Source organism: Panulirus ornatus, chromosome 4 (assembly GCF_036320965.1).
Source record: "Panulirus ornatus isolate Po-2019 chromosome 4, ASM3632096v1, whole genome shotgun sequence".
NCBI classification, from domain to species: Eukaryota; Metazoa; Arthropoda; class Malacostraca; order Decapoda; family Palinuridae; genus Panulirus; species Panulirus ornatus.
In genome coordinates, this window is record NC_092227.1 from 31,289,822 (window position 1) to 31,304,593 (window position 14,772).

General features: G+C 41.2%; 1 protein-coding gene across 1 annotated transcript in view; it reads left to right on the top strand.

Moving 5' to 3' along the window:
* The first annotated feature begins 240 nt into the window (after positions 1-240).
* LOC139764691 (uncharacterized) overlaps positions 241-14,772 on the top strand; it is a 136,829-nt gene continuing 122,297 nt past the window's right edge. Inside the window, exon 1 of the mRNA XM_071691579.1 lies at positions 241-300. Coding sequence (XP_071547680.1) covers positions 241-300 — 60 coding nt within the window. The remainder of the gene's footprint in view (positions 301-14,772) is intronic.

The following is a 14,772-nucleotide window of genomic DNA, read 5'->3' on the forward strand; positions in this document are numbered from 1 at the left end:
GATCTCCGGGAAAGAGGAGGTGACGGTGGTGCAAGACGGACGCATCCAGCAGGTGGGAGGGTCGCTTCTCATACGGCAAGTCACCGCAGCAGACGCCGGCAGGGAGCTTTAGAAAATAGATGCCCAGACTCAGGCCACCGGATCACCTCTTCCATATGTCAGCCCTCAAAAGACTGGACCCGAGGCACGCGTCTGGCCGCTGCTTCCCACAGTTTATGTGTACGGACCAGCCACTCTAGGATGGACCGTTGTGGTATCTTCTTCCCCCACGAGAAACAAAGGTGCCACGTCTTCACACAGGTGCCACGTCTTCACACAGGCTGCCGCAACGTCTTCAGCAACCCGGAATTATTCCCTGAAACAACGCTTGGAAGGAGGCAGAAGTGATATTGTGACAGTGATTGTGTCAGCGTCGCGTCGCCTCGCCGCAGTGTATCAAGACAGACTTCCCCAGAACTTTTTAAAGGGGAAGTAAATGTTTACAGTTGTGTTACTGGAGTGATAGTTTTCATGCATGGTGTTTTGACAAGAAAATAGTGAAGTTGGAGAAAAAGGTAGCTTAGACATTGAAGCTTATTGATTCAGTGGTGAAATTGATGAGAACTGCTATTGACGTTTGTGTGAATAAATTGTACATTTCCTTTTCCATAGCCAGAGGTTGAACCATTATGTGACGTTCATTTTTTCATTAATTTCAAGCTAAAAGTTTGTTTTCTAAATTGTTTCTTACATTTTTCATATGTATATATATGTATGTGTGTGTGTGTGTGCGGGTGTGTGTGTGTGTGTGTGTGTGTGTGTGTGTGTGTGTGTGTATATATGTATATTATCCCTGGGGATAGGGGTGAAAGAATACTTCCCACGTATTCCTCGCGTGTCGTAGAAAGCGACTAGAGGGGACGGGAGCGGGGGGCCTGAAATCCTCCCCTCCTTGTATTAACTTTCTAAAATGGGAAACAGAAGAAGGAGTCACGCGGGGAGTGCTCATCCTCCTCGAAGGCTCAGAGTGGGGTGCCTAAATGTGTGTGGATGTAACCAAGATGTGAAAGAAGGAGAGATAGGTAGTATGTTTGAGGAAAGGAACCTGGATGTTTTGGCTCTGAGTGAAACGAAGCTCAAGGGTAAAGGGGAAGAGTGGTTTGGAAATGTCTGGGGAGTGAAGTCAGGGGTTACTGAGAGGACAAGAGCAAGGGAAGGAGTAGCAATACTCCTGAAACAGGAGTTGTGGGAGTATGTCATAGAATGTAAGAAAGTAAATTCTCGATTAATATGGGTAAAATTGAAAGTTGATGGAGAGAGGTGGGTGATTATTGGTGCATATGCACCTGGGCATGAGAAGAAAGATCATGAGAGGCAAGTGTTTTGGGAGCAGCTAAATGAGTGTGTTAGCGGTTTTGATGCACGAGACCGGGTTATAGTGATGGGTGATTTGAATGCAAAGGTGAGTAATGTGGCAGTTGAGGGAATAATTGGTATGCATGGGGTGTTCAGTGTTGTAAATGGAAATGGTGAAGAGCTTGTAGATTTATGTGCTGAAAAAGGACTGATGATTGGGAATACCTGGTTTAAAAAGCGAGATATACATAAGTATACTTATGTAAGTAGGAGAGATGGCCAGAGAGCGTTATTGGATTACGTGTTAATGGACAGGCGTGCGAAAGAGAGACTTTTGGATGTCAATGTGCTGAGAGGTGCAACTGGAGGGATGTCTGATCATTATCTTGTGGAGGCTAAGGTGAAGATTAGTATGGGTTTTCAGAAAAGAAGAGTGAGTGTTGGGGTGAAATAGGTGGTGAGAGTAAGTGAGCTTGGGAAGGAGACCTGTGTGAAGAAGTATCAGGAGAGACTGTGTACAGAATGGAAAAAGGTGAGAACAATGGAAGTAAGGGGAGTGGGGGAGGAATGGGATGTATTTAGGGAATCAGTGATGGATTGCGCAAAAGATGCTTGTGGCATGAGAAGAGTGGGAGGTGGGCTGTTTAGAAAGGGTAGTGAGTGGTGGGATGAAGAAGTAAGAGTATTAGTGAAAGAGAAGAGAGAGGCATTTGGACGATTTTTGCAGGGAAAAAATGCAATTGAGTGGGAGAAGTATAAAAGAAAGAGACAGGAGGTCAAGAGAAAGGTGCAAGAGGTGAAAAAAAGGGCAAATGAGAGTTGGGGTGAGAGACTATCAGTAAATTTTAGGGAGAATAAAAAGATGTTCTGGAAGGAGGTAAATAGGGTGCGTAAGACAAGGGAGCAAATGGGAACTTCAGTGAAGGGCGTAAATGGGGAGTTGATAACAAGTAGTGGTGATGTGAGAAGGAGATGGAATGAGTATTTTGAAGGTTTGTTGAATGTGTCTGATGACAGAGTGGCAGATATAGGGTGTTTGGGTCGAGGTGGGGTGCAAAGTGAGAGGGTTAGGGAAAATGATTTAGTAAACAGAGAAGAGGTAGTAAAAGCTTTGCGGAAGATGAAAGCCGGCAAGGCAGCAGGTTTGGATGGTATTGCAGTGGAATTTATTAAAAAAGGGGGTGACTGTATTGTTGACTGGTTGGTAAGGTTATTTAATGTATGTATGACTTATGGTGAGGTGCCTGAGGATTGGCGGAATGCGTGCATAGTGCCATTATACAAAGGCAAAGGGGATAAGAGTGAATGCTCAAATTACAGAGGTATAAGTTTGTTGAGTATTCCTGGTAAATTATATGGGAGGGTATTGATTGAGAGGGTGAAGGCATGTACAGAGCATCAGATTGGGGAAGAGCAGTGTGGTTTCAGAAGTGGTAGAGGATGTGTGGATCAGGTGTTTGCTTTGAAGAATGTATGTGAGAAATACTTAGAAAAGCAAATGGATTTGTATGTAGCATTTATGGATCTGGAGAAGGCATATGATAGAGTTGATAGAGATGCTCTGTGGAAGGTATTAAGAATATATGGTGTGGGAGGCAAGTTGTTAGAAGCAGTGAAAAGTTTTTATCGAGGATGTAAGGCATGTGTACGTGTAGGAAGAGAGGAAAGTGATTGGTTCTCAGTGAATGTAGGTTTGCGGCAGGGGTGTGTGATGTCTCCATGGTTGTTTAATTTCTTTTATGGATGGGGTTGTTAGGGAGGTAAATGCAAGGGTTTTGGAAAGAGGGGCAAGTATGAAGTCTGTTGGGGATGAGAGAGCTTGGGAAGTGAGTCAGTTGTTGTTCGCTGATGATACAGCGCTGGTGGCGGATTCATGTGAGAAACTGCAGAAGCTGGTGACGGAGTTTGGTAAAGTGTGTGGAAGAAGAAAGTTAAGAGTAAATGTGAATAAGAGCAAGGTTATTAGGTACAGTAGGGTTGAGGGTCAAGTCAATTGGGAGGTGAGTTTGAATGGTGAAAAACTGGAGGAAGTGAAGTGTTTTAGATATCTGGGAGTGGATCTGTCAGCGGATGGAACCATGGAAGCGGAAGTGGATCATAGGGTGGGGGAGGGGGCGAAAATTTTGGGAGCCTTGAAAAATGTGTGGAAGTCGAGAACATTATCCCGGAAAGCAAAAATGGGTATGTTTGAAGGAATAGTAGTTCCAACAATGTTGTATGGTTGCGAGGCGTGGGCTATGGATAGAGTTGTGCGCAGGAGGATGGATGTGCTGGAAATGAGATGTTTGAGGACAATGTGTGGTGTGAGGTGGTTTGATCGAGTAAGTAACGTAAGGGTGAGAGAGATGTGTGGAAATAAAAAGAGCGTGGTTGAGAGAGCAGAAGAGGGTGTTTTGAAATGATTTGGGCACATGGAGAGAATGAGTGAGGAAAGATTGACCAAGAGGATATATGTGTCGGAGGTGGAGGGAACGAGGAGAAGAGGGAGACCAAATTGGAGTTGGAAAGATGGAGTGAAAAGGATTTTGTGTGATCGGGGCCTGAACATGCAGGAGGGTGAAAGGAGGGCAAGGAATAGAGTGAAGTGGAGCGATGTGGTATACAGGGGTTGACGTGCTGTCAGTGGATTGAATCAAGGCATGTGAAGCGTCCGGGGTAAACCATGGAAAGCTGTGTAGGTATGTATATTTGCGTGTGTGGACGTGTGTATGTACATGTGTATGGGGGGGGGGGGGGGTTGGGCCATTTCTTTCGTCTGTTTCGTTGCGCTACCTCGCTAACGCGGGAGACAGCGACAAAGTATAAAAAAAAAAAAAAAAAAAAAATATATATATATATATATATATATATATATATATATATATATATATATATATATATATATATATATATATATATATATATATATATATATATATATATATATATATATATATTTCCGATTTTAGAAAGACAAAAAATATAAGGAGGGGAGGATTTCTGGCCCCCCGCTCCCGTCCCCTCCAGTCGCCTTCCACGACACGTGAGGAATGCGTGGGAAGTATTCTTTAACCCCTATCCCCAGGGATAATATACATATATATGCATATATATATAAATACACATACACACGCACATATACACACATACACACATATACATATATATACATATGAAAAATGTAAGAAATAATTTAGAAAACTGAAACTTCTAGCTTGAAAAGAATTAAAAGATGTTCTGCATGGAGGTAAATAAAGTTCGTAAGACAAGGGAGCAAATGGGAACTTCAGTGAAGGGCGCAAATGGGAAGGTGATAATGCTACATACAAATCCATTTGTTTTTCTACGTATTTCTCACATACATTCTTCAAAGCAAACACCTGATCCACATATCCTCTACCACTTCTGAAACCACACTGCTCTTCCCCAATCTGATGCTCTGTACATGCCTTCACCCTCTCAATCAATACCCTCCCATATAATTTACCAGGAATACTCAACAAACTTATACCTCTGTAATTTGAGCACTCACTCTTATCCCCTTTGCCTTTGTACAATGGCACTATGCACGCATTCCGCCAATCCTCAGGCACCTCACCATGAGTCATACATACATTAAATAACCTTACCAACCAGTCAACAATACAGTCACCCCCTTTCTTAATAAATTCCACTGCAATACCATCCAAACCTGCTGCCTTGCAGGCTTTCATCTTCCGCAAAGCTTTTACTACCTCTTCTGTGTTTACCAAATCATTTTCCCTAACCCTCTCACTTTGCACACCACCTCGACCAAAACACCCTATATCTGCCACTCTATCATCAAACACATTCAACAAACCTTCAAAATACTCACTCCATCTCCTTCTCACATCACCACTACTTGTTATCACCTCCCCATTTGCGCCCTTCACTGAAGTTCCCATTTGCTCCCTTGTCTTACGCACTTTATTTACCTCCTTCCAGAACATCTTTTTATTCTCCCTAAAATTTAATGATACTCTCTCACCCCAACTCTTATTTGCCCTTTTTTTCACCTCTTGCACCTTTCTCTTGACCTCCTGTCTCTTTCTTTTATACATCTCCCACTCAACTGCATTTTTTCCCTGCAAAAATCGTCCAAATGCCTCTCTCTTCTCTTTCACTAATACTCTTACTTCTTCATCCCACCACTCACTACCCTTTCTAATCAACCCACCTCCCACTCTTCTCATGCGACAAGCATCTTTTGCGCAATCCATCACTGATTCCCTAAATACATCCCATTCCTCCCCCACTCCCCTTACTTCCATTGTTCTCACCTTTTTCCATTCTGTAATCAGTCTCTCCCAATATATATATATATTGGAAAGGATCACAATTTTTGCGCGTGATTAAGATATTCCTATGAGTCCACGGGGAAAATGAAACACGAAAAGTTCACTAGTGCACTTTCGTGTAATAATCACATCATCAGGGGAGACACAAGAGAGGAATATAACAGTCAGTTGATATACATCGAAGAGACGAAACTAGGACGCCATTTGGTAAACATGTGATTGTCCAGAACATACAACGAGCGTTCATAAACTTATCATTTTACAAATCTTATCAACAATAAAGTTATCTAATTTGTACAGACCATCACTAATATTAAGGTTATAATTCTTTGTGTATTTAATAATAGAAGATTCAATGATATTTTTCTTGGTAATAGAGTTAGACTTAACAACTGAGATGGCGTTACTCCAGTCAATACAATGATCATAGATTTTAACATGATTAAACAAGGCATTTGATTCCTGTCCCGTTCTTATACTATATCTATGTTGCTTAAGTCTAACAGAAAGATCCTTACCAGTCTGACCAACACAAGATTTATCACAGTTTCCACAAGGAACTTTATAGATGCAACCAAGAGAATTTTCTGGTGAATTCCAGATTAAGATATTCTTTATAGTATTATTGTTGCTAAAGGCAACATTTATATTAAAGGATTTAAGCAACATGGGAAGCAAAGTGAAATTATCATTAAAAGAGAGAACTAAAAGATTCATGGTGTTAATGGGAGGTTTGGGCTCAACTCTATAAAATGATTTCTTTGCTAACTTAAGGGATTTATCAATGAAAGATCTAGGTTACTTTAACTCAGACCCAATAGAATATATCTTCTCAAACTCATTATCAATAAACTCTGGACTGCAAATACGTAATGCCCTTAGGAACATAGATTGAAAGGATGATAATTTAACTCTGTCATGTTGAGATGAGTAATAATGGATATATGAGCATACATTGGTGGGTTTTCTGTATATGCTAAACTTAAACTTGTTTCCTTGTCTATGGATCATGCAATCTAAAAATGGTAACATGCCATTATTTTCATTTTCTACACTAAATTTGATGGAAGGTACTAAATTGTTAAGTAAGGGGAGAAATATTTGTAAATTTTCATCTGTTGGCCAAACACAAAGAACATCATCTACATACCTAAACCAAATTGGTTTTAGATATCTGGGAGTGGATCTGGCAGCGGATGGAACCATGGAAGCGGAAGTGGATCATAGGATGGGGGAGGGGGCGAAAATCCTGGGAGCCTTGAAGAATGTGTGGAAGTCGAGAACATTATCTCGGAAAGCAAAAATGGGTATGTTTCAAGTGATAGTGGTTCCAACAATGTTGTATGGTTGCGAGGCGTGAGCTATGGATAGAGTTGTGCTCAGGAGGATGGATGTGCTGGAAATGAGATGTTTTAGGACAAGGTGTGGTGTGAGGTGGTTCGATCGAGTAAGTAACGTAAGGGTAAGAGAGATGTGTGGAAATAAAAAGAGCGTGGTTGAGAGAGCAGAAGAGGGTGTTTTGAAATGGTTTGGGCACAAGGAGAGAATGAGTGAGGAAAGATTAACCAAGAAGATATATGTGTCGGAGGTGGAGGGAACGAGGAGAAGTAGGAGACCAAATTGGAGGTGGAAAGATGGAGTGAAAAAGATTTTGTGTGATCGGGGCCTGAACATGAAGGAGGGTGAAAGGAGGGCAAGGAATAGAGCGAATTGGAACGATGTGGTATACCGGGGTTGACGTGCTGTCAGTGGATTGAATCAGGGCATGCGAAGCGTCTGGGGTAAACCATGGAAAGCTGTGTAGGTATGTATATTTGCGTGTGTGGACGTATACATGTGTATGGGGGTGGGTTGGGGAGAGTCAAGTCAATTGGGAGGTGAGTTTGAATGGAGAAAAACTGGAGGAAGTGAAGTGTTTTAGATATCTGGGAGTGGATCTGTCAGCGGATGGAACCATGGAAGCGGAAGTGGATCATAGGGTGGGGGAGGGGGCGAAAATTTTGGGAGCCTTGAAAAATGTGTGGAAGTCGAGAACATTATCTCGGAAAGCAAAAATGGGTATGTTTGAGGGAATAGTGGTTCCAACAATGTTGTATGGTTGCGAGGCGTGGGCTATAGATAGAGATGTGCGCAGGAGGATGGATGTGCTGGAAATGAGATATTTGAGGACAATGTGTGGTGTGAGGTGGTTTGATCGAGTAAGTAACGTAAGGGTAAGAGAGATGTGTGGAAATAAAAAGAGCGTGGTTGAGAGAGCAGAAGAGGGTGTTTTGAAATGGTTTGGGCACATGGAGAGAATGAGTGAGGAAAGATTGACCAAGAGGATATATGTGTCGGAGGTGGAGGGAACGAGGAGAAGAGGGAGACCAAATTGGAGGTGGAAAGATGGAGTGAAAAAGATTTTGTGTGATCGGGGCCTGAACATGCAGGAGGGTGAAAGGAGGGCAAGGAATAGAGTGAATTGGAGTCATGTGGTATACAGGGGTTGACGTGCTGTCAGTGGATTGAATCAAGGCATGTGAAGCGTCTGGGGTAAACCATGGAAAGCTGTGTAGGTATGTATATTTGCGTGTGTGGACGTGTGTATGTACATGTGTATGGGGGGGGGGGGGTTGGGCCATTTCTTTCGTCTGTTTCCTTGCGCTACCTCGCAAACGCGGGAGACAGCGACAAAGTATAAAAAAAAAAAAAAAAAAAAAAAAAAATATATATATATATATATATATATATATATATATATATATATATATATATATACATATATATATATATATATATATATATATGTATATATATATATATATATATATATATATATATATATATATATATATATATATATATATATATATATTCATTTTCTCATTTCATTTCAAGCTAGAAGTTGAAGTTTTCTAAATTATTTCTTACTTTTTTCAAATGTATATATTTGTATATGTGTGTGTGTGTGTGTATATGTGCGTGTGTATGTATATATATATATATATATATATATATATATATATATATATATATATATATATATATATATATATATATATATATATATATATATATATATATATATATATATATATATATATACATATATATATATATATATATATATATATATATATATATATATATATATATATATATATATATATATATATTATCGCTGGGGATAGGGGTGAAAGAATACTTCCCACGCATTCCTCGCGTGTCGTAGAAGGCTACTAGAGGGGACGGGAGCAAGGGGCAAGAAATCCTCCCCTCGTTGTATTTTTTAACTTTCTAAAATGCTAAACAGAAAAAGGAGTCCCGCGTGGAGTACTCATCCTCCTCGAAGGATTAGACTGGGTTGTCTAAATGTGTGTGGATGTAACCAAGATGTGAAAAAAGGAGAGATATGTAGTATGTTTAAGGAAAGGAACCTGGATGTTTTGGCTCTGAGTGAAACGAAGCTCAAGGGTAAAGGGTAAGAATGGTTTGGGAATTTCTTGGGAGGAAAGTCAGGGGTTAGTGAGAGGACAAGAGCAAGGGAAGGAGTAGCAGTACTCCTGAAACAGGAGTTGTTGGAGTATGTGATAGAATGTAAGAAAGTAAATTCTCGATTAATATTGGTAAAACTGAAAGTTGATTGAGAGAGACGGGTGATTATTGGTGCATATGCATCTGGGCATGAGAAGAAAGATCATGAGAGGCAAGCGTTTTGGGAGCAGCTGAATGAGTGTGTTAGTGATTTTGATGCACGAGACCGGGTTATAGTGATGTGTGATTTGAATGCAAAGGTGAGTAATGTGGCAGTTGAGGGAATAATTGGTATACATGGGGTGTTCAGTGTTGTAAATGGAAATGGTGAAGAACTTGTAGATTTATGTGCTGAAAAAGGACTGGTTATTGGGAATACCTGGTTTAAAAAGCGAGATATACATAAGTATACGTATGTAAGTAGGAGAGATGGCCAGAGAGCGTTATTAGATTACGTGTTAATTGACAGGCGCGCGAAAGAGAGACTTTTGGATGTTAATGTGCTGAGAGGTGCAACTGGAGGGATGTCTGATCATTATCTTGTGGAGGATAAGGTGAAGATTTGTATGGGTTTCCAAAAAAGAAGAGTGAATGTTGGGGTGAAGAGGGTGGTGAGAGTAAGTGAGCTTGGGAAGGAGACTTGTGTGACGAAGTCCCACGAGAGACTGAGAACAGAATGGAAAAAGGTGAGAACAATGGAAGTAAGGGGAGTGGGGGAGGAATGGGATGTATTTAGGGAATCAGTGATGGATTGCGCAAAAGATGCTTGTGGCATGAGAAGAGTGGGAGGTGGGTTCATTAGAAAGGGTAGTGAGTGGTGGGATGAAGAAGTAAGATTATTAGTGAAAGAGTAGAGAGGCATTTGTACGATTTTTGCAGGGAAAAATGCAATTTAGTGGGAGATGTATAAAAGAGAGAGACAGGAGGTCAAGAGAACGGTGCAAGAGGTGAAAAAGAGGGCAAATGAGAGTTGGGGTGAGAGAGTATCATTAAATTTTCGGGAGAATAAAAAGATGTTCTGGATGGAGGTAAATAAAGTGCATAAGACAAGGGAGCAAATGGGAACTTCAGTGAAGGGCGCAAATGGGGAGGTGATAACAAGTAGTGGTTATGTGAGAAGGAGATGGAGTGAGTATTTTGAAGGTTTGTTGAATGTGTTTGATGATAGAGTGGCAGATATAGGGTGTTTTGGTCGAGGTGGTGTGCAAAGTGAGAGGGTTAGGGAAAATGATTTGGTAAACAGAGAAGAGGTAGTAAAAGCTTTGCGGAAGATGAAAGCCGGCAAGGCAGCAGGTTTGGATGGTATTGCAGTGGAATTTATTAAAAAAGGGGGTGACTGTATTATTGACTGGTTGGCAAGGTCATTTAATGTATATATGACTCATGGTGAGGTGCCTGTGGAATGGCGGAATGCGTGCATAGTGCCATTGTACAAAGGCAAAGGGGATAAGAGTGAGTGCTCAAATTACAGAGGTATTAGTTTGTGGAGTATTCCTGGTAAATTATATGGGAGGGTATTGATTGAGAGGGTGAAGGCATGTACAGAGCATCAGATTGGGGAAGAGCAGTGTGGTTTCAGAAGTGGTAGAGGATGTGTGGATCAGGGTTTGCTTTGAAGAATGTATGTGAGAAATACTTAGAAAAGGAAATGGATTTGTATGTAGCATTTATGGATCTGGAGAAGGTATATGATAGAGTTGATAGAGATGCTCTGTCGAAGGTTTTAAGAATATATGGTGTGGGAGGCAAGTTGTTAGAAGCAGTGAAAAGTTTTTATCGAGGATGTAAGGCCTGTGTACGTGTAGGAAGAGAGGAAAGTGATTGGTTCTCAGTGAATGTAGGTTTGCGGCAGGGGTATGTGATGTCTCCATGGTTGTTTAATTTGTTAATGGATGGGGTTGTTAGGGAGGTGAATGCAAGAGTTTTGGAAAGAGGGGCAAGTATGAAGTCTGTTGGGGATGAGAGAGCTTGGGAAGTGAGTCAGTTGTTGTTGGCATATGATACAGCGTTGGTGGCGGATTCATGTGAGAAACTGTAGAAGCTGGTGACTGAGTTTAGTAAAGTGTGTGAAAGAAGAAAGTTAAGAGTAAATGTGAATAAGAGCAAGGTAATTAGGTAAGTTTGAATGGAGAAAAACTGGAGAAAGTAAATTGTTTTAGATATCTGGGAGTGGATCTGGCAGCGGATGGAACCATGGAAGCGGAAGTGGATCATAGGTTGGAGGAGGGGCAAAAATCCTGCGAGCCTTGAAGAATGTGTGGAAGTCGAGAACATTATCTCGGAAAGCAAATATGGGTATGTTTGAAGGAATAGTGGTTCCAACAATGTTGTATGGTTCCGAGGCGTGGGCTATGGATAGAGTTGTGCGCAGGAGGATGGATGTGCTGGAAATGAGATATTTGAGGACAATATGTGGTGTGAGGTGGTTTGATCGAGTAAGTAACGTAAGGGTGAGAGAGATGTGTGGATATAAAACGAGCGTGGTTGAGAGAGCAGAAGAGGGTGTTTTGAAATGGTTTGGGCACATGGAGGGAATGGGTGAGGAAAGATTGACCAAGAGGATATATGTGTCGGAGGTGGAGGGAAGGAGGAGAAGTGGGAGACCAAATTGGACGTGGAAAGATGGAGTGAAAAAGATTTTGTGTGATCGGGGCCTGAACATGCAGGAGGGTGAAAGGAGGGCAAGTAATAGAGTGAATTGGATCGATGTGGTATACCGGGGTTGACGTGCTGTCAGTGGATTGAATCAGGGCATGTGAAGCGTCTGGGGTAAACCGTGGAAAGCTGTGTAGGTATGTACATTTGCGTGTTTGGACGTATGTATATACACGTGTATGGTGGTGGGTTGGGCCATTTCTTTCGTCTGTTTTCTTGCGCTACCTCGCAAACGCGGGATACAGCGACAAAGCAAAAAAAAAAAATATATATATATATATATATATATATATTTATATATATATATATATATATATATATATATATATATATATATATATATATATATATATATTTAATTTCTATTTATTGACTTTGCTTTGTCGCTGTCTCCCGCGTTAGTGAGGTAGCCCAAGGAAACAATCGAAAGAATGGCCCAACCCACCCACATACGCATGCATATTCATACACGTCCAAACACGGAAATATACCTATACATCTCAATGTACTCATACATATACACACACAAACATATATATATATACATATCTACATACTATCTGCCTTTATTTATTCCTATCGCTACCTCGCCACACATGGAATAACAACCCCCCTCCCATGTGTGCGAGGTAGCGCTAGGAAAAGACAACAAAGGCCCCATTCGTTCACACTCAGTCTCTAGCTATCATGTAATAATGCACCGAAACCAAAACTCCCTTTCCACATCCAGGCTCCACACAACTTTCCATGGTTTACGGAAACGTTTTACATACCCTGGTTCAATCCACTGACTGCACGTCGGCCCCGTTATACAACATCGTTCCAATTCACTCTATTCCTTATACGCTTTTTACCCTCATGCATGTTCAGGCCCCGATCATTCAAAATCTTTTTCACTCCATCTTTCCACCTCCAATATGGTCTCCCACTTCTCATTGTTTCGTCCACCTATGACACATATATCATCATAGTCAATCTTTCCTCACTCATTCTCTCCATGTGACCAAACCATTTCAAAACACCCTCTTCTGCTCTCTCAACCACGCTCTTTTTATTTCCAACCATCTCTCTTACCCTTACATTACTTTCTGGATCAAACCACTTCACACCACAGATTGTCCTCACACATCTCATTTCTAGCACATCCACCCTCCTACGCACAACTCTTTCCATAGCCCACGCCTCGCAACCATACAACAGTATTGGAACAACTATTCCTTCAAACATACCCATTTTTCCTTTCTGAGATAATTTTCTCGACTTCCAAATATTCTTCAAGACACCCAGAATTTTCGCCTCCTCCCCCAAACTATGATTCACTTCCATTTCCATGGTTCCTTCCGCTGCCAGATCCACTCCAAGATATCTAAAAAACTTTACTTCCTCCAGTTTTTCTCCATTCAAACCTACCTCCCAATTGACTTGACCCTCATCCCTACTGTGCCTAATAACCTTGCTCTTATTCACATTTACTCTTAACTTTCTTCTTTCACACACTTTACCAAACTCAGTCACCAGCTTCTGCAGTTTCTTACATGAATCAGCCACCAGCGCTGTATCATCAGCGAACAACAACTGACTCACTTCCCAAGCTCTCTCATCCTTAACAGACTGAATACTTGCCCCTCTTTCCAAAAGTCTTGCATTTACCTCCCTAACAACCCCATCCATAAACAAATTAAACAACCATGGAGACATCACACACCCCTGCCGCAAACCTACATTCACTGAGAACCAATCACTTTCCTCTCTTCCTACACATACACATGCCTTACATCCTCGATAAAAACTTTTCACTCCTTCTAACAACTTGCCGCCCAAACCATATATTCTTAATACCTTCCATAGAGCATCTCTATCAACTATATCATATGCCTTCTCCAGATCCATAAATGCTGCATAGAAATCCATTTGCTTTTCTAAGTATTTCTCACATAGATTCTCCAAAGTAAACACCTGATCCACACATCGTCTACCACTTCTGAAATCACACTGCTCTTCCACAATCTGATGCCCTGTACAATCCTTCACCCTCTCAATCAATACCTTCCTATATAATTTACCAGGAATACTGAACAAACCTCTACCTCTGTAATTTGAGCACTCACTCTTATCCCCTTTGCCTTTGTACAATGGCACTATGCAAGCATTCCGCCAATCCTGAGGCACCTCACCATGAATCATGCATACATTAAATAACCTTACCAACCAGTCAACAATACAGTCACTCCCTTTTTTAATAAGTTAAACTCTAATACCATCCAAACCTGCTGCCTTCCCGGCTTTCATCTTCCACAAAACTCCCACTACCTATTCTCTGTTTACCACATCATTTTCCCTAACCCTCTCACTTTGCACACCACCTCGACCAAAACACCCTATATTTGCCACGCTATCATCAAACACATTCAAGAAACCTTCAAAGTACTCAATTCATCTCCTTCTCACATCACCACTACTTGTTATCACCTCCCATTAGCCCCCTTCATTGAAGTTTCCATTTGCTCCTTGTTCTTCGCACTTTATTACATCCTTCCAAAACATCTTTTTACCTTTCATAAAATTTAATGATGCTCTCTCACCACAACTCTCATTTGCCCTCTTTTTCACCTCTTGCACCTTTCTCTTGACCTCCTGCCTCTTTCTTTTATACGTCTCCCATTCATTTGCAATTTTTCCCTGCAAAAGTCGTCCAAATGCCTCTCTCTTCTCTTTCACTAATAATCTTACTTCTTCATCCCACCACTCTCTACACTTTCTAATCAACGGACCTCCCACGCTTCTCATGCCACAAGCATCTTTTGTGCAAGCCATCACTGCTTCCCTAAATACCTCCCATTCCTCCTCCTCTCCCCTTACCTCCTTTGTTCTCACCTTTTCCCATTCTGTACTCTGTGGCTCCTCGTACTTCCTCATACAAGTCTCCTTCCCAACTCACTTACTCTCACCACTGTCTTCACCCCAACATTCT